Here is a 13528-nt window from a genome sequence, read left to right on the forward strand (position 1 = left end):
TGAATCAGCATACAACACCTGTATGTTATCAACTTGTGAATTTTATTGTTTTGCCTTCCAATAAACACTTTTTTTTTTAATAAAAATAAAATGGTGGCTCGTATTTCGGAGTAAATGGATTCCAGCACGTTGGCTATAAGCCTTCCTTCTATTGAATTTATCTTAACTTTGCGTGTGTTTGGTTTGGTAGTAATCCAACAGGCAAATTATATATTTATATATAATTATGTTTAAATATGGCACTAAAGCCAGGAGACGGTATTTTTCTACTGTGATCGTATTCCTCGGGTGCTGTGGTAGTACGGACTTCCACTTCTACCATGATGACAGATGTGATCGCAGATCACACGATCTACATGATGAACACGCACGCTGTGGTGACTTACCGCGCTCCCTTTGGAGAGAAGCGTTTTCTTGGTTTCCTTTTGCCGAACACTGACATAGTCTGGCTGAAGGTTCCTGCCTATCCCTATATCATGTACATAAGTAAAAAATTAAGATATAGGAAAATAAATTATGTATAATAAGATACATAGCGGTTAGTACACATCCTTCCAGTACATAGTTGTAACTTCTTATCTGTCCGATGTGGAAGGGTTTCTGGTTCCAGCTTGAGATCTGTAAATGTTACTTAAAATTCAGAGTCAAAGCAGTTTTTCCTCCTGTGCTTTCCGAATTTCTTCACGTGCTTGCTCAATTGTTAGAGGTGGGGATTTATGATTCTTGATGTACTGCAAAAAAAAGTTAATACACAAATTTCTTTATTATGTAGATAAATACTTTCTAGTATTTAATAAATCTTCATGTCAAGATACCTGGACTTTTCTATAGTAGCAACGGAAACTGATACTTCTGTTGCAGCGTTCGGAAAATCCTTGCTCGTTTGAGGACAGCTAAATCCTACAGCAGAAAGCTTATTCTTCCAAAACTACGGCCTCCAGTAAGACTAGTCTTTTTTTATTGTATAAACTCCTGACTTCTTATTAATATGGGCACAAGCATTATAGTAGTATTCTTCTATGAAGTAATTCATTCAATGATAATATGAACTTTATCTGATTAATGAATAATACGCAAAGAAAAGTGTTTGGAAAGAAATACACGCTTACTCTACCCAGGCTGCTGTCTAGTCTATTGTAAATACCTCTTTAGCCTCTTCCAGGGTATGGTAGTGGAACTTCTCATTCTCTAACGACTCCACCAGGGAGACGTGAAGGTGGTGAATGTTCTTTACAAACTGCTGAGTCAACACCAACTGCTGTTTCAACATGGCGTTTAAAACAAGAACTGACGGGCTGTATGCTGTCAAGGCTGCAAGGAAGGGAGAGTATATATTTTAGTGATACATTACAGTCAGACAGTAAGGGCTAAAAAACCCAAGCGGGGATTCGATGCATAAAATACAGTAAAACAGAATAGAAACATGTTTTTCAGTACCTTCTACTGCATCCGTGCTGATGACGTGACTGGCAATAGATACTGGATCAATGTAGCTATTTCCTACAGGTGGGTCAAGTGCTGCAGAGGCGTTTGCTGTGTATAGGATGAAATTAGAATTACTAGGTCTGGAGGGTGGAAAGGTTTCGCGCTACAACTCGGTTCATCTTCAGCAGTCCCTTGGGACACCAGCTTCGGCAGAACCGCTGTAGAGCCCAACAGGGAATTCTGTCAGCCAAAAAAATGCTAAAATCGTTCTATGACCGCCACAGTTTCTTCACTCATGTTCACCTCACATGCCATTGTGGAAGGTATCTTTTCTAACCCTAGACAGTAAAAATAAAGCCTTTTGTACTTGAGGGAAGTACCGTTTTCAAGCACACCCGAGTTTCTATTTTCTCCTCCTTGAGTGTGGCAAGAAGCGGCTCTTGCCACTTTTTCCTTTAAGTAAAGATAGGTAGGAAAGGAGCTACCGCCCGGAAACAGCTAAAGGTCACATCTGTCTTTTGTAAATGGGGCCATAGTGCTTTCCCAAGAAATAAATACAATGCAAAAAAGAACTCTACGATGGGTGACCGCTTTAGTAACAATACAGTAGTATTGTTTGCAATAGTAAAGATACAATAAAAATGTTGAATTCCATTTGAGAATATTATTCGGGCTACTGCAAGCTCTGTCGCTAACGCTAGCTCATCCATCCAGAGTTCCTGCTGTTTTTTTTTTTTTTAAAGCAAAAAATAGTTCCAAGTTCTTATTCTGTTGTCTAATCCCAATCTTTTCTACAGATAGCAGATTAAAGTGTTGGGCTTTAGAAAGTTTTTAATTTAATGTCTGCTAGGGAAAGCTAGTACTGAAACTAAGAACTCTACCAAGGCTGACTAGGCTAGCATATAAAATATAAAAAGGTAAAGATTGCCTGAATAGGGCAATATCTCGTGAACTTACTCTTTGACCAGCAATAGGTGAATGGAGGATCCGCTGTCTGAACCGCCGTTTCTTTGACAGTTACTCTGCGTATGCGGTCATGCCGCTCTCTGGTAAATAAAGGTGACGATGCTGAAGACAGGTGTTTCCCAGAATACGTGCAGCTCTCAGAATGTTCCTCTGACATTTTCGATTCCCCATCTGTTGTAGACAGAGACCTTTCAAAGTCTTCAGAATATTCTGAATTAACAGTTCCCTCATCATGATCGAAATAATCCTGTTTGTGTCTAGGGAAATCTGCAGAAACTCCGCTTAAATGCTCAGAGATTTCAGCTTCAGTCACAGTTTTTTCAATATCCCCTTCAGAAGCATCATTCACACCAGTTGCTGCACTTATTTTAAGAGACACTTGGTCCTTTTCTACCAGGAATGTATCTTTTTTTGGATTTCTGTTTGATTCTTGAGTAATTTGAATGTCTGTCCCCTGTAAAACAAAACGGCTGTATGTTGGGAGAATCAACAACATATAACCCAGAATATGCCTCCATTGTTCATCTGTTCTGCTGCATATCACTGAGGGTTAGCTACTCCTTTATTAGGAAATTAAAATGTTGCTCTTCTGTGTCACCTTGCAACCTGTGCAATGCTGTTACATTTAGTAAGGAAATGCAGACACTAAAAAAAGAATTCGGTCAGGTTTCAGTAGACTGTAAAATCCTGATCTAACCCATTCAGCTAGTGAGACATGCGCACCTCAGATAGCCTGCGAGTAGAATAGAAGTATTTATTTTAGAATATCCACCCTCCACCAAACAAAGGCAGAATGGAAATATGTGCTAGTAGGGAATTTCTACTTACTTTCTGCTTTAATTCTCCTGTCTCACTGGTGACGTTTGGTGCCAAATCATCAAGGCTCAGGATATTCAGTCTGAAGTCTGCAACCAAATGACAAATCATCATGAGAATCTGCATGAAAATTACAGTACGCTTTCCCTTAAGTGAGAAAAGTGGGGAAAAATAAATCAGTACTGCATTCCTACCTTAAAGTGTAATACTAAAAAGTAACAGCAATCACTCTAAACCTTTAACTTAGCAGCAGCTCTTTCTAAAGTTTCCTCCTTTGCTGTCGGTGGATCTGCTAGTCCAAGTTCAAGAGATTCTTGATCCCTCTCATTTACACTTGTTCTCACTCAAACCCATTAGTACCATTGTCCCACTGATACATGAAAACTATTCTAAATGTTGTAATTGTTTTGACGTCATAATTAACTGTCAGCCAGGGAAGCATCATTAAACTGAACCCATTAAATCAAAAGCCAAGAAAAATATAAATATATTACACTAGAAAAAAGAAATAGATCAACATAATTCCTCTGATAAAGCCTTGGTTTATGTAAAATCACACTACTGAATCCTTTCAAAGTGAGTATTTGCCCATGTTTATTAGTAAATTTAACAGTAGATTATTAGTACAATTCATGCCAAGTCTACTGAGACAATATTTTAGAACACTTACCATTTGAGCTGCTGCTAATGGAATCTTCTGCATCTGCTGCTTTTGAAAACAATTCATCTAATGATTTTATTTCACTTCTGTCACTTTCAAGTGATATCTGGCTTTGCTTCGTGTTGCCTGTTCTAGGCAGAGTAATCTTTACAGTATTGTCTTTCATGGAAGAAGACAGCGATTGAGATCTCGTATTATGTTGTACTGACAGGTTTCTGCCGGCTGGTGAAGGTGTTGGTGAATTAACTTTACCAAAAACATTTTTCTCCGAGTCTTCGCTATGAAAAGAAGATGTTTTAGATACCTCTGTCAGTGAAATTTCCTTATGAGACGGAGGAGGCATTCCTGATGAAACTGGAGTCTTACTCTTTTGAAGAACATGAAAAAGAGATTTATGTGTTACTTCATTTATTATGTGTAGATCACTAAAAAGGAAAACAAATTACAATGGGTAAAACCCAGTAATTTTAAAATGTGAACAAATGCAAAATTAAAATTTAGTTTCTGGTGTTATCTAAATAAAATGTGACCTACCAATTTAAAACAATTTCATAAAAGTGTAAATAAAAACACATAATCCAGCAAAGTCGGTATTTACCTTTCCACCCCGTTTAGAATCACTTGCAACAACACTCTGATTCTCATTTCCACTGCAAAACTCCAAAGAGCTTTCCACCAATTGTCTCATCTCCTCTTCATCGCTATCTAAATCAAGCTGCTGTTTAACCATAACATTCTTTTTAGGGCTTTGGATGCTTTCCTCTTCCTTAGAACAGGCATTACTGAGGGTCATATTTCCACTGGCGGTAGCATAATTCTTCAGATATTTCTTGCCCCTTGCACTGTGTTCATGACTGGAAGCAGATGAGAAGGACTCTTCATCCAAAGGCTTCTGGCCCAAGTCAGTCTTTTGCAATTCCATCTGCTTTTTTCGATTCATGATTTTGCTCTCTAGTTGTGCCACTTTCCTCAGAGCTGAGCTTGACCGTGTGTGGGAAGCGCTACCCGGAATGCTCTTTACTACATGTCTGCTCACCGTCTGCACAGCGCTTCCCGATGTCTGGCACCATTGGCTTCCACGTACGTTTTCGTTGCGCACCTTTAGGAATCTGCTCTGGCAGAACGGAGCTCTTCCAGTTTTCTCCAACTCTGTGTCAACCGCAGAGAGGTCACTACAGGAGCGAGGAAGGACGCTGCGCCCGGCTGTGATGGTTCTCCTGCGGGGAGCATCGCTGTGTCCCTGCCGAGAAGAGGATGCAAAGTGAGGAGCCCTCAGAGGCGGAGGCAGGCGGCCCGGTTCAGCTCCCAGCTCCCGGGACTGGGCAGACGCTCCCGCTCCCCGCGGCCCTGCTCCCGGCCCAGCCTGTGCCGAGCCACCTCCTCCCACCCTCCGGTGCGGGCCCTCCCCACAGGCGGCTGAAACACCGGCCCGGGGCCCGCCGCTGCCCAGGTACAGACCGAGCGCGGCCGGCGACGAGGCAGGGCGGCGGCCGGGACGAGAGCTGGCGCCTCACCTGCCCTCCGCCCGCCGGCGCCCTCTGCGCCCGAGCGATCGCAGCCATCCGGGACGGAGCGCCCTGAGGCGGCGGCGGCTCCCCCGGGCCGGGGCCAGACCGGTCGGCGCAGCGCCGTATCCCGGAGACAGTGACTCCCCAACATCCCGCTCCCTCATTGGCTCCGCGCAGAGACCCCTCGCCAATCCCAAGAAGGCATACTGCCGCCGGCCCGGCGGAGCGCCGACTACAAGCCCCAGCATGCATCCCGCCGCGTGGCAGCCCGCTCCTCCCTCGGGTGCGCTAAGCCAATCCGATCCCGTATCATACATAATAAGTTGGGAAAGCGCAGCCAATCAGAGCCCGCCGTGGAAAGGGCGCGAGGCTGAGGGCCGGTGTCGGTCGGAGGCGCGAGGGCGCGAGTCCGTTGCCGTGTGAGGGTGATGGCGGCCGCCACCGGGCCGAGAAGGCGCGGTGGGAGAGCCCCGGCCGTCGTCGCGCTGAGGCTGGCCGTGCTCCTCGGGGCCGCGCTGGGCTCCACCCGGGCCACGGTGTTTTTCCAGGAGCGGTTTCTGGACGGAGGTTGGGCGAGGGCAGGGGGGGAAAAGCGGGGGGTAACGGCTGTCTGTGTGAGCTGGTGGGGAGGGAACCCCCTCACCCTACCGTGCTTATTGACCCCGCGCTCGTGTTGGCGCTGGCCTCGCGGGACAGCCAACTGGCAGAAGAGGTGGATGAATTCTGAGTGCAAGGCAGACCTTGGGAAGTTTAAACTCCCTGCAGGGAAGTTTTACGGAGATCCAGTGCAAGATGAAGGTTTCATTAAAAATACACTATGGGAACCATCTCGAGAGTCGGGGATTTGCCTTTATAGATGTGCCATCCATGGCAATAAAAGTATTTTTTCTTCGCAAGTGGAGAAAAACGTAACTTTGCGTACTCTACTAATGTCTTTACAGGTCTACAAACTAGTGAAAATTGTAAATTTTATGCTATCTCCTCACAATTTAAACCATTTAGTAACAAAGGGAAGACTCTGGTCATTCAGTATACTGTGAAGCATGAGCAGAAGATAGATTGTGGTGCGGGATATGTTAAGATTTTTTCCTCAAACTTGGATCAGAAGAACCTAGGTGGAGATTCACATTATTACATCATGTTTGGGGAGTTTATAGTTATTTCTTCATTACTAAAATAGTGTCACTGCTGTTGTGCAGTTCTTCAAAGGTGGTTGTGGAAATGGTAGAAAAAACATTTAAAAAAAAAAAAAAGGCTCTTGTGACTGTAAGGAGTTAGCTCTTCCATGCTTGAGAGATCTCTAAATATGTATTAACAAAATACATATTTATGCAAACATTCTGAGCTGATTCGAAGGACATAACTGAAAATTATTAGAGTAAGCTTAGAAGAAAAGTGGTTGTTCAGCAGGATTGATTTTTTTTTAAGACTTTTAACTGAAACAACAAACTGTAGGCCGTTATCTGCCCGTATATACTTGTACGTAGTTTCCAGTGACTTAGTGAAATTTGTCATTATGTATCTAATATAATGATATAGTTATTCAGCTTGTGTCATAGATAATTTTAATTTTGCCTGGATTTTTGTTTTCTGGGTTAGTTTTCTGGGTTTAGTTCTGTAACACAACTAATCCCCAAAATACACAAAATCTAATTCTAAGGTAGATTTAGAGACTTAGAGTAGAAGCCACGTCATCCATTAAAAATTGAATGGAATATATCAAAATACGTGGAATGGGAGAGATGTCTAGCAGTATTAGAAGGAAAGGGTAAACAATCTGTATTTTTCTGCAAAGAAGTTAAGGATACAAAGCATATACTCTCTTTGTAGGGACAGATATTTGTGGATCTGAGACAAAGAAAGTCAATGTTATTTTAAATTAGAAGAATAAACCCCATCCAATCAAGAAACTGATCAGATGCAAAGTAAATACACATTTCAAAGATACACAAACTTTAAAATAAACAAGTTACAGGGATATTAGGAGGAAAAAAAAACCCAAAACAAACAAAAAAAAACCCACCCCAAACAACTATTCCAAACATGTAACACCTTTGAGTTCTACTTTTCATCATATCTTTAGTCATGTTAATTTTGGGACTTCAGATATTTCTTAGTTGTCTGCAATTAATGTCTTAATATGTCTGCAATTCAATGATGCATTCATAATACCTGATACTGATACAGGATGAAACAAGGTTGCAAGGGTACTGTATGTTATTAAGAAATGTATGTCATTGTGCTTCTTAATTGTAACTTTAATTCCACATTGCCTAGTGAGAGAGCGCTTTCTTGTGATATAAATGTAAGATCCTGGCTGTATTTTCAATATTTTTGCTTTAGCCTATGTAGTAAGCCTTTTTATGTGCCTTTGCTTGTAGCTATTTTGGGATATAAGTAACTTGTATTTGATATTAACTAAAATCATTACTTTATCTGATAATATTTTCAATCTTGTAACACTTCCTCTTGCCAGTCAGATATAGATGGTTTTCTTGCAACCATTCAGTTTTGTTCAGAGACCCAGACGGGAGGACTGGAAAATATATGCGAAAAATTCCATTAATTTTATTTCCCCCCTCTAGGAGACTTTAGGAATTTTTTTTTCTTACTACTGCTTATGAAAAATCCATTAGAAATTAGTATTATAATTCTGGTGCGAGGCAGTTCCTAAGAGCTATATTTAAGGTTCTTAGAAAATTCTACTTGCTTTCTTTAAAACCCAGGTTGACAGGTATACACATCTATATACTTTGATTATAAGGCCAGATCAGACTTATGAAGTAAAAATTGATAACAAAATGGTTGCATCTGGCAACTTAGAAGATGGTTTAGATTTTTTGCTACCGAGGAAAATTAATGATCCAACAGTGAGGAAACCCACTGACTGGGATGATCAAATCCAAACTGATGATCCAAATAACATCAAACCTGAGGTAATTTGCTCTCCTTATTCTGCATTACTGGATTATTTCATTTCTACTGAATACACGTTTGTAGTTGAACTCTGCACTACTTTGCTTTCTTAATCTTCCTGTGTCTCTTTAAAGGGTTGGAATGAACCTGAATACATCATGGACATGCTGAGAAACCTGAAGATTGGGATGATGCTGCGAATGGAGAATGGCATTATCCTATGGTCAAGAATCCTTTATACAGAGTATAAATAATTTCGTAATCCTAGCTATGGATAACACTTTAAGCAACTTTTCTTTGTTTGACTGTATTGAGAACATTTGGTTTATCCTAGGGGGAATGGAAACCAAGGCAGATTGATAATTATAGAGGGGTTTGGCCTCATCCACAGATTGACAATCCACATTACTCGCCAGACCTCAGTATCTACAGCTGTGAAAATATTAGCATCATTGGACTAGAGATCTGGCAGGTGAGATGCCTTTACTGGAAAATAAAGAACTTTTCTCTCACTGAATATATAGCAACCTGTTTACCCTTTGCATATAAACATTATCTGTTCTTTTGGGATCTTAAGGTCTTTAACTTGCTCTTATTTAAATATGTGTACAAAATTGAAAAATCTGTAAGACACACTGATCTTCTGTTGTAGTTATTGTTTGGATGATAATTATCTACAGGTAAGTGAGAGGCCTAAACTAGTTTGTCTAAGTGTTGTAAAGTATGACTTACTTCACCTGACTTGAGATGTGTAACTGAGGCTTCAAGCAGCTCAGTTGCTCCCGACTTACCCAAAGATTAACGAGGAGAAAACTGCCCTCTGGGTTGCCTCTGAGATCTTCCTCTATCTCAGGTTTCTTGGCTAGCCAGTGATGAGACTTAAAACTTCTTAAAAAAGCAGTGAAGTGCCTAAAGTTAAAACAAGTTCTTTAGATTCTTGAAAACGGTTGTCCAAAATGAGAGAATTCTTCATCAAATTCTGCAAAAATCTATGGGGTTCTTAACATGATTACTCTATATTGAATATATGATAAAAACATATTGTTAAAAAAAAAAAGAGATTAAAACTCTTAAGAAAACAAGGAGGCATCCTTGGTTTTTTCCTATTCCTTCAAAGGTGAGAGCTGGCACAATTTTTGACAACTTCTTGATAACAGATGATGAGGTTTATGCAGAAGACTTTGGAGATGAAACATGGGGAGAAACGAAGGTAACGTGAAATTCTTGTGTCTCTTTTGGTTCGTTATTACCACATTTTAAAAATCCCCTGTCTAATCTGATCAAGAACCTATTGGTGCATAAAAATGAAATCTTAATGTTAGGGTCCTGAAAAGGAAATGAATATAAAGCAGACTGAGGAAGAGCAGGAGAGAGAAAGGGTTACAGAAGAAAAATACTTTGAGCAACGATTTAAGAAAAAGCTAGAGAGAAAAAAAGAATCTGGAAAGGACAGAGCAGTGAGGGACACTATTGAGAAAGAAGAGCTTTAATTGTTATTTGAAAGAAGTTCACTTTTTTTTACTTAAATCTCTCTATAGAGATTTTATAGTTTGTTAACAGCTTGTTGGAAACTGCAGCGATACAGTTGTATTAAAACAGGATTTTTTAAAAAATCAACATTAAATTTTGTGACCAGTTTCAGTTATTTTAATAAAAATACCATAACATAGTTAAATTCTCTATAGAAAGGTTATTTTTTTTATTAACTGTATCTTGACACTGCTAAAATGTATTAAAAACGCCTGTAATAAAGCATTAGGTTTTGGAACTGTTTTACACTTTCATGGTTTAATATTAAATGTAAAATTCATGCTCATTTTTGTTGAGGAAATATCGTAATAAGCTTTTTATGATATTTCATTAAAGGGTTCGGCATGTCAAATGTGTGAAGCATGTTTCACAACATACTTTAAACTAAGGAGGAGATAAGCTTTGCTAAGCTTCTGTAGTAATTGTGCACCTGTCAGAGTTTCACGGATTACTGCAGCTGTGTAGCTGCACCGTGGCTGCTCTTGGCTGTTCTGCCATGGCTTATCTGCTGGTGGAACCTTCTAGTGCTCTGTCTCAGTGTGGGACCTGCGTGACAGTAGTCTGTCCATCCACAAATCTGTCCTTAGAAGTCCAAATGTATTCAGACAATTTTTTCCCTTTCAAAAATCTGAAATGAATATATACAGTGTCTGGAAGCTGTCTTAAAATAATTTTAAAACTTTTTTTCCTAATAGGGTGGTGGGGGAATTTGAAACAGTGAACGATGTGCCTATTTTTCTGTCTGACCTGTCTTGTAACTCAGCCTTGTAACTTGTTCAGTCACTTCCTTCATCCCTTCTCAGGTCCTTCTGCTCTTCTGCACATCCTTCCCCCCCCCCCCAAGAACTAATGCTATAAATTTAGCAAAAACTGAAGCCAGACTTCAGAGCCAATGGTTCTGCATTTACCTCTAGGCTACGCCGACACTGGCTGAGAAGAGTTTTGTGTGGTAAGGAGATAGGGAGCGGGAGGATCTGCGGAAGCCCGACTTCAGCCAGGCCAGTTTCTAGCCTGTGGGGTGACTGAGGTCAAATTCTTCTGCTTCTGCTTGGTCAGAGTGCTGTCTCCTGTAAAACAATTCCAATGACGCTGTGGGGTGAAGAATTTTGAAAGCTCTTGAAATACACTGTAAAGACAGTCGCCCTTTACCTTTTTTCCTAAACAAATTCCTGTTGTTTAGCTTTTGTATGTCCACAATGATCTAGCTTCGTTCAGGCTGCTGTTCGGTATTTATACATTGCAGTCAAGATTTGTTAACTTTGTTGTATTTGATACTGAATATTTGATCATAAACCAGAGGAAGCTTAATTTGGTGAGGTCTGTTTTGACAAGGTTTAGTGTAATGAAGTAAAACAACTAGGTTTCTCCAGGAGAAAGTTGGATGCAGGTCATCCAGCTAAAAGGTCGATCAGTGCCTTGACTCAGTTACCTGGAAGATATTCCACAGGGCAGCTGCAGTCTTCCCTAGACCTACTTTGTCCATAACGTAGGTAGGTCACCGCCAGCCTCGCCTCAGGCAGAGCCATGCCTGGGAGCAAGGAGACTGCGGGAAGCAGGAGCTGAGCTGCGGCGGGACGGGAGCAGCCCCAGCTCGTCGGGGTGGGGAACGGCTGCCGGGCACAGATAAGCCGCGGCCGCTTTGTTCCCCGCTCAAACGCGTCTCCCGAGCTGCCCGACGAACTCCCGGGGGGCGGCGGCCCAGCAGGCTCCGGCCCCCGCCCGCCGAGGCCCGGCCCAGCGGGGCCGCGCGGTGCCAGGCGCGGCCGGGCGGCCTCCCGCCGCCGCTCGCCCCGCCCCGGCCGCTGCCCGAATCAGTGGGAGGAAGATGGCGGCGCTCATCCCCCTCAGCCAGCAGGTAACCGGCCCGGCCCGGCCCGCTGGCCGTCGGACCCAGCCGGGGGCGGGCAGCTGGGGGCGGCTGAGGGGAGACGCGGCCCTCTGGCCCCGGCGGTTGAGCGCCGATCGGGGAAGGGGGAGCGGGCCCTCCCCGTGCGGGTCCCCCTCCCGCAGGCGGGTGCATCCGGGGCCGGGTCGGCGCTGGGGCATAGGCCCTGCCTCTCCCCGCGGCCGGGGGGTGGCTCGGCCCGCGGGGGGAGAGGGTCGGTGCGCGGCAGGGAGCGGGGCGAGGGGGGCGAGCAGCCCCCGGCTGTCCCCCGCCGTCGGGCCGGGGCTGAGCCCCCCGGGGGCAGGCGCCGGCGCCCTCCCCTCACGGAGGCCCCGGAGCTGCCCCCCGGGGAAGGGGCAGGGCAGCACCGAGGCTCTCTGAATGCTTTCCCTCCCCGGGCTGCAGCTCGCGGGTTTGAGCTGCGGGGATTAACGCGGTCCGGCGGTCTGAGGTCCAGGGCCGGGCTGCAGGAGGGATGGGGCTCGCTCGCTGCTCGGGACTCTGACCTGGGTCACGTCTCCCTGTTTTCCTGTTTGTAACACGGGGTTAATGCCGCCTTTAGCTGTTGGGGTGTCATGACTGTGCTTAATATTTGGGAGGTGCATGAGCAGCGTAGCCATAGGCGCGGGTACACCAGCAAGGGACTCGGTGCGTAGGAATGAAAAGGAGGTTTTCACCCATCGGCAGGAGAAGGCGGCTTCTGCTGGGGAGTGGAAGACCCTGAACCGTGGAGCTTGTCTCACACAAGGAGGGTAGCATGCCTCTGGGAGAGGCTGTGTTTTGAGCTCTGGTTTAAGGTTTGGGATCCTTGGGTAGATTTTTGTTGTTATTGTTGTTACAAGTTTTTCGATTAATTTCTCACCCAAATAATTTAAACCTGAACAGTGTGATCACTGTTTATTCTTTCCCCTACTCCTGTGAAGATAGTTTTCTTATTTCCTTTAAAACAAAGGAAAAGCAACACCACCCCACCACCCCCCAATGCCTTGAAATTAAAACTGTTTTCTACACTGGCTGGGCCAGTCGGGAATTCAGAACAACTGCTATTGATAGTTCAAATTATTTAAATATATCAATTTCCTTTTAACAGCGGACTTTGATTTGTGATACTCTGAAAATTTACCTTTCAATGGAGTTATGGGATGCTTGGGTAATTAATATGTGATTTGCTGTGCATCTTATTAAGAGAGCGCACTGCTTTTTAGCTTCTGAATAGCAGTAGGAGTCCTGATTAACATCTGTTTAATTAAATGAACATGTTCAGAAACATCTGAAAACATCTATGCTTATACACAGTTACCAAAAGTTTTCAAGTGAAGGAATGCGGTGCAAAATACATATGTAAAATAAACTCTGGACTTGAAAGAGTTTGTTGTTGTGGAACTTCTATAGTACGTTGGTAAAAATGTATCAAATATTTATTATACTAGAAATCCTGCTTCTTTGTTGTTTAAATTCTAATTGATATTGGACCGACTGGCATCAATGGTATTTTGTTTTGTATAACATAATATATTATCTTGAGGGGAAAAGGGCCACGTTCTGTGAACGTATCAGTTATTTTGACATATCATTTTCAAACTAATTCATTGGAAGCATTCTAGTTTTAAAACTTTTTTTTCTATATTGAACTATCAAGAGTAATCTAGCTGTATTCAGGGCAGTAAAACAGAATTTCCCTGGAAATTAATAAACTTCCTCTTTTAATAGCCTCAATTTCATGATTACTACAGAGATATGTGCTAGTTACAATAAATGCCAGAAATGGTATTAAAAGGAACAGGAGAGATTACATGTGCTGTAATGTTGAAGCATGTTCAT

At 42.8% G+C, this 13528-nt stretch overlaps 3 protein-coding genes across 14 annotated transcripts in view; 2 read left to right on the forward strand and 1 right to left on the reverse strand.

The window, feature by feature from the left end:
* Positions 1–21: 21 nt before the first annotated feature.
* Positions 22–5532, reverse strand: C28H19orf44 (chromosome 28 C19orf44 homolog). 4 transcript variants are annotated; one of them, XR_012677497.1, is made up of 8 exons: positions 5383–5532; positions 4467–5108; positions 3878–4235; positions 3220–3296; positions 2383–2845; positions 1438–1643; positions 1145–1311; positions 22–731 (listed from the first exon to the last, which is right to left on the reverse strand). XR_012677497.1 is itself a non-coding variant. In XM_075175140.1 (8 exons), exons 1-8 carry the CDS (start codon positions 5428–5430, stop codon positions 645–647), a joined length of 1938 nt encoding a protein of 645 aa, XP_075031241.1. In that variant the 5' UTR covers positions 5431–5515; the 3' UTR covers positions 22–644. The 4 variants fall into 4 exon arrangements, 3 of the variants coding, with proteins under 3 accessions (XP_075031241.1, XP_075031239.1, XP_075031240.1); XM_075175140.1 differs by having other exon boundaries at positions 1438–1533; positions 5383–5515; XM_075175138.1 differs by having other exon boundaries at positions 642–731; positions 1110–1311; positions 1438–1533.
* Positions 5533–5732: 200 nt separating this feature from the next.
* On the forward strand, positions 5733–9921 carry CALR3 (calreticulin 3). The gene is given in 10 exon segments (XM_075175095.1): positions 5733–6174; positions 6318–6532; positions 6576–6600; positions 7207–7301; positions 8103–8312; positions 8427–8454; positions 8457–8536; positions 8627–8764; positions 9410–9502; positions 9615–9921. Coding segments are annotated over 10 exon segments (1422 nt in total). The 5' UTR covers positions 5733–5804; the 3' UTR covers positions 9783–9921.
* A 1631-nt stretch (positions 9922–11552) lies between these two features.
* EPS15L1 (epidermal growth factor receptor pathway substrate 15 like 1) overlaps positions 11553–13528 on the forward strand; it is a 240686-nt gene continuing 238710 nt past the window's right edge. For 3 of the 9 annotated variants that reach the window (XR_012677563.1, XR_012677564.1, XM_075175493.1), the window contains exon 1: positions 11581–11677. Coding sequence is in view for 6 of the 9 variants with exons in the window: in XM_075175493.1 (XP_075031594.1) it covers positions 11648–11677 (30 nt within the window). In the remaining 3 variants the exon portion in view is untranslated. Of the gene's footprint in view, positions 11678–13528 lie in introns of all 9 variants that reach the window. The other 6 variants (XM_075175497.1, XM_075175495.1, XM_075175494.1 and 3 more) reach the window with 5 other exon arrangements.

Source organism: Calonectris borealis, chromosome 28 (genome assembly GCF_964195595.1).
Source record: "Calonectris borealis chromosome 28, bCalBor7.hap1.2, whole genome shotgun sequence".
Classification (NCBI taxonomy): Eukaryota; Metazoa; Chordata; class Aves; order Procellariiformes; family Procellariidae; genus Calonectris; species Calonectris borealis.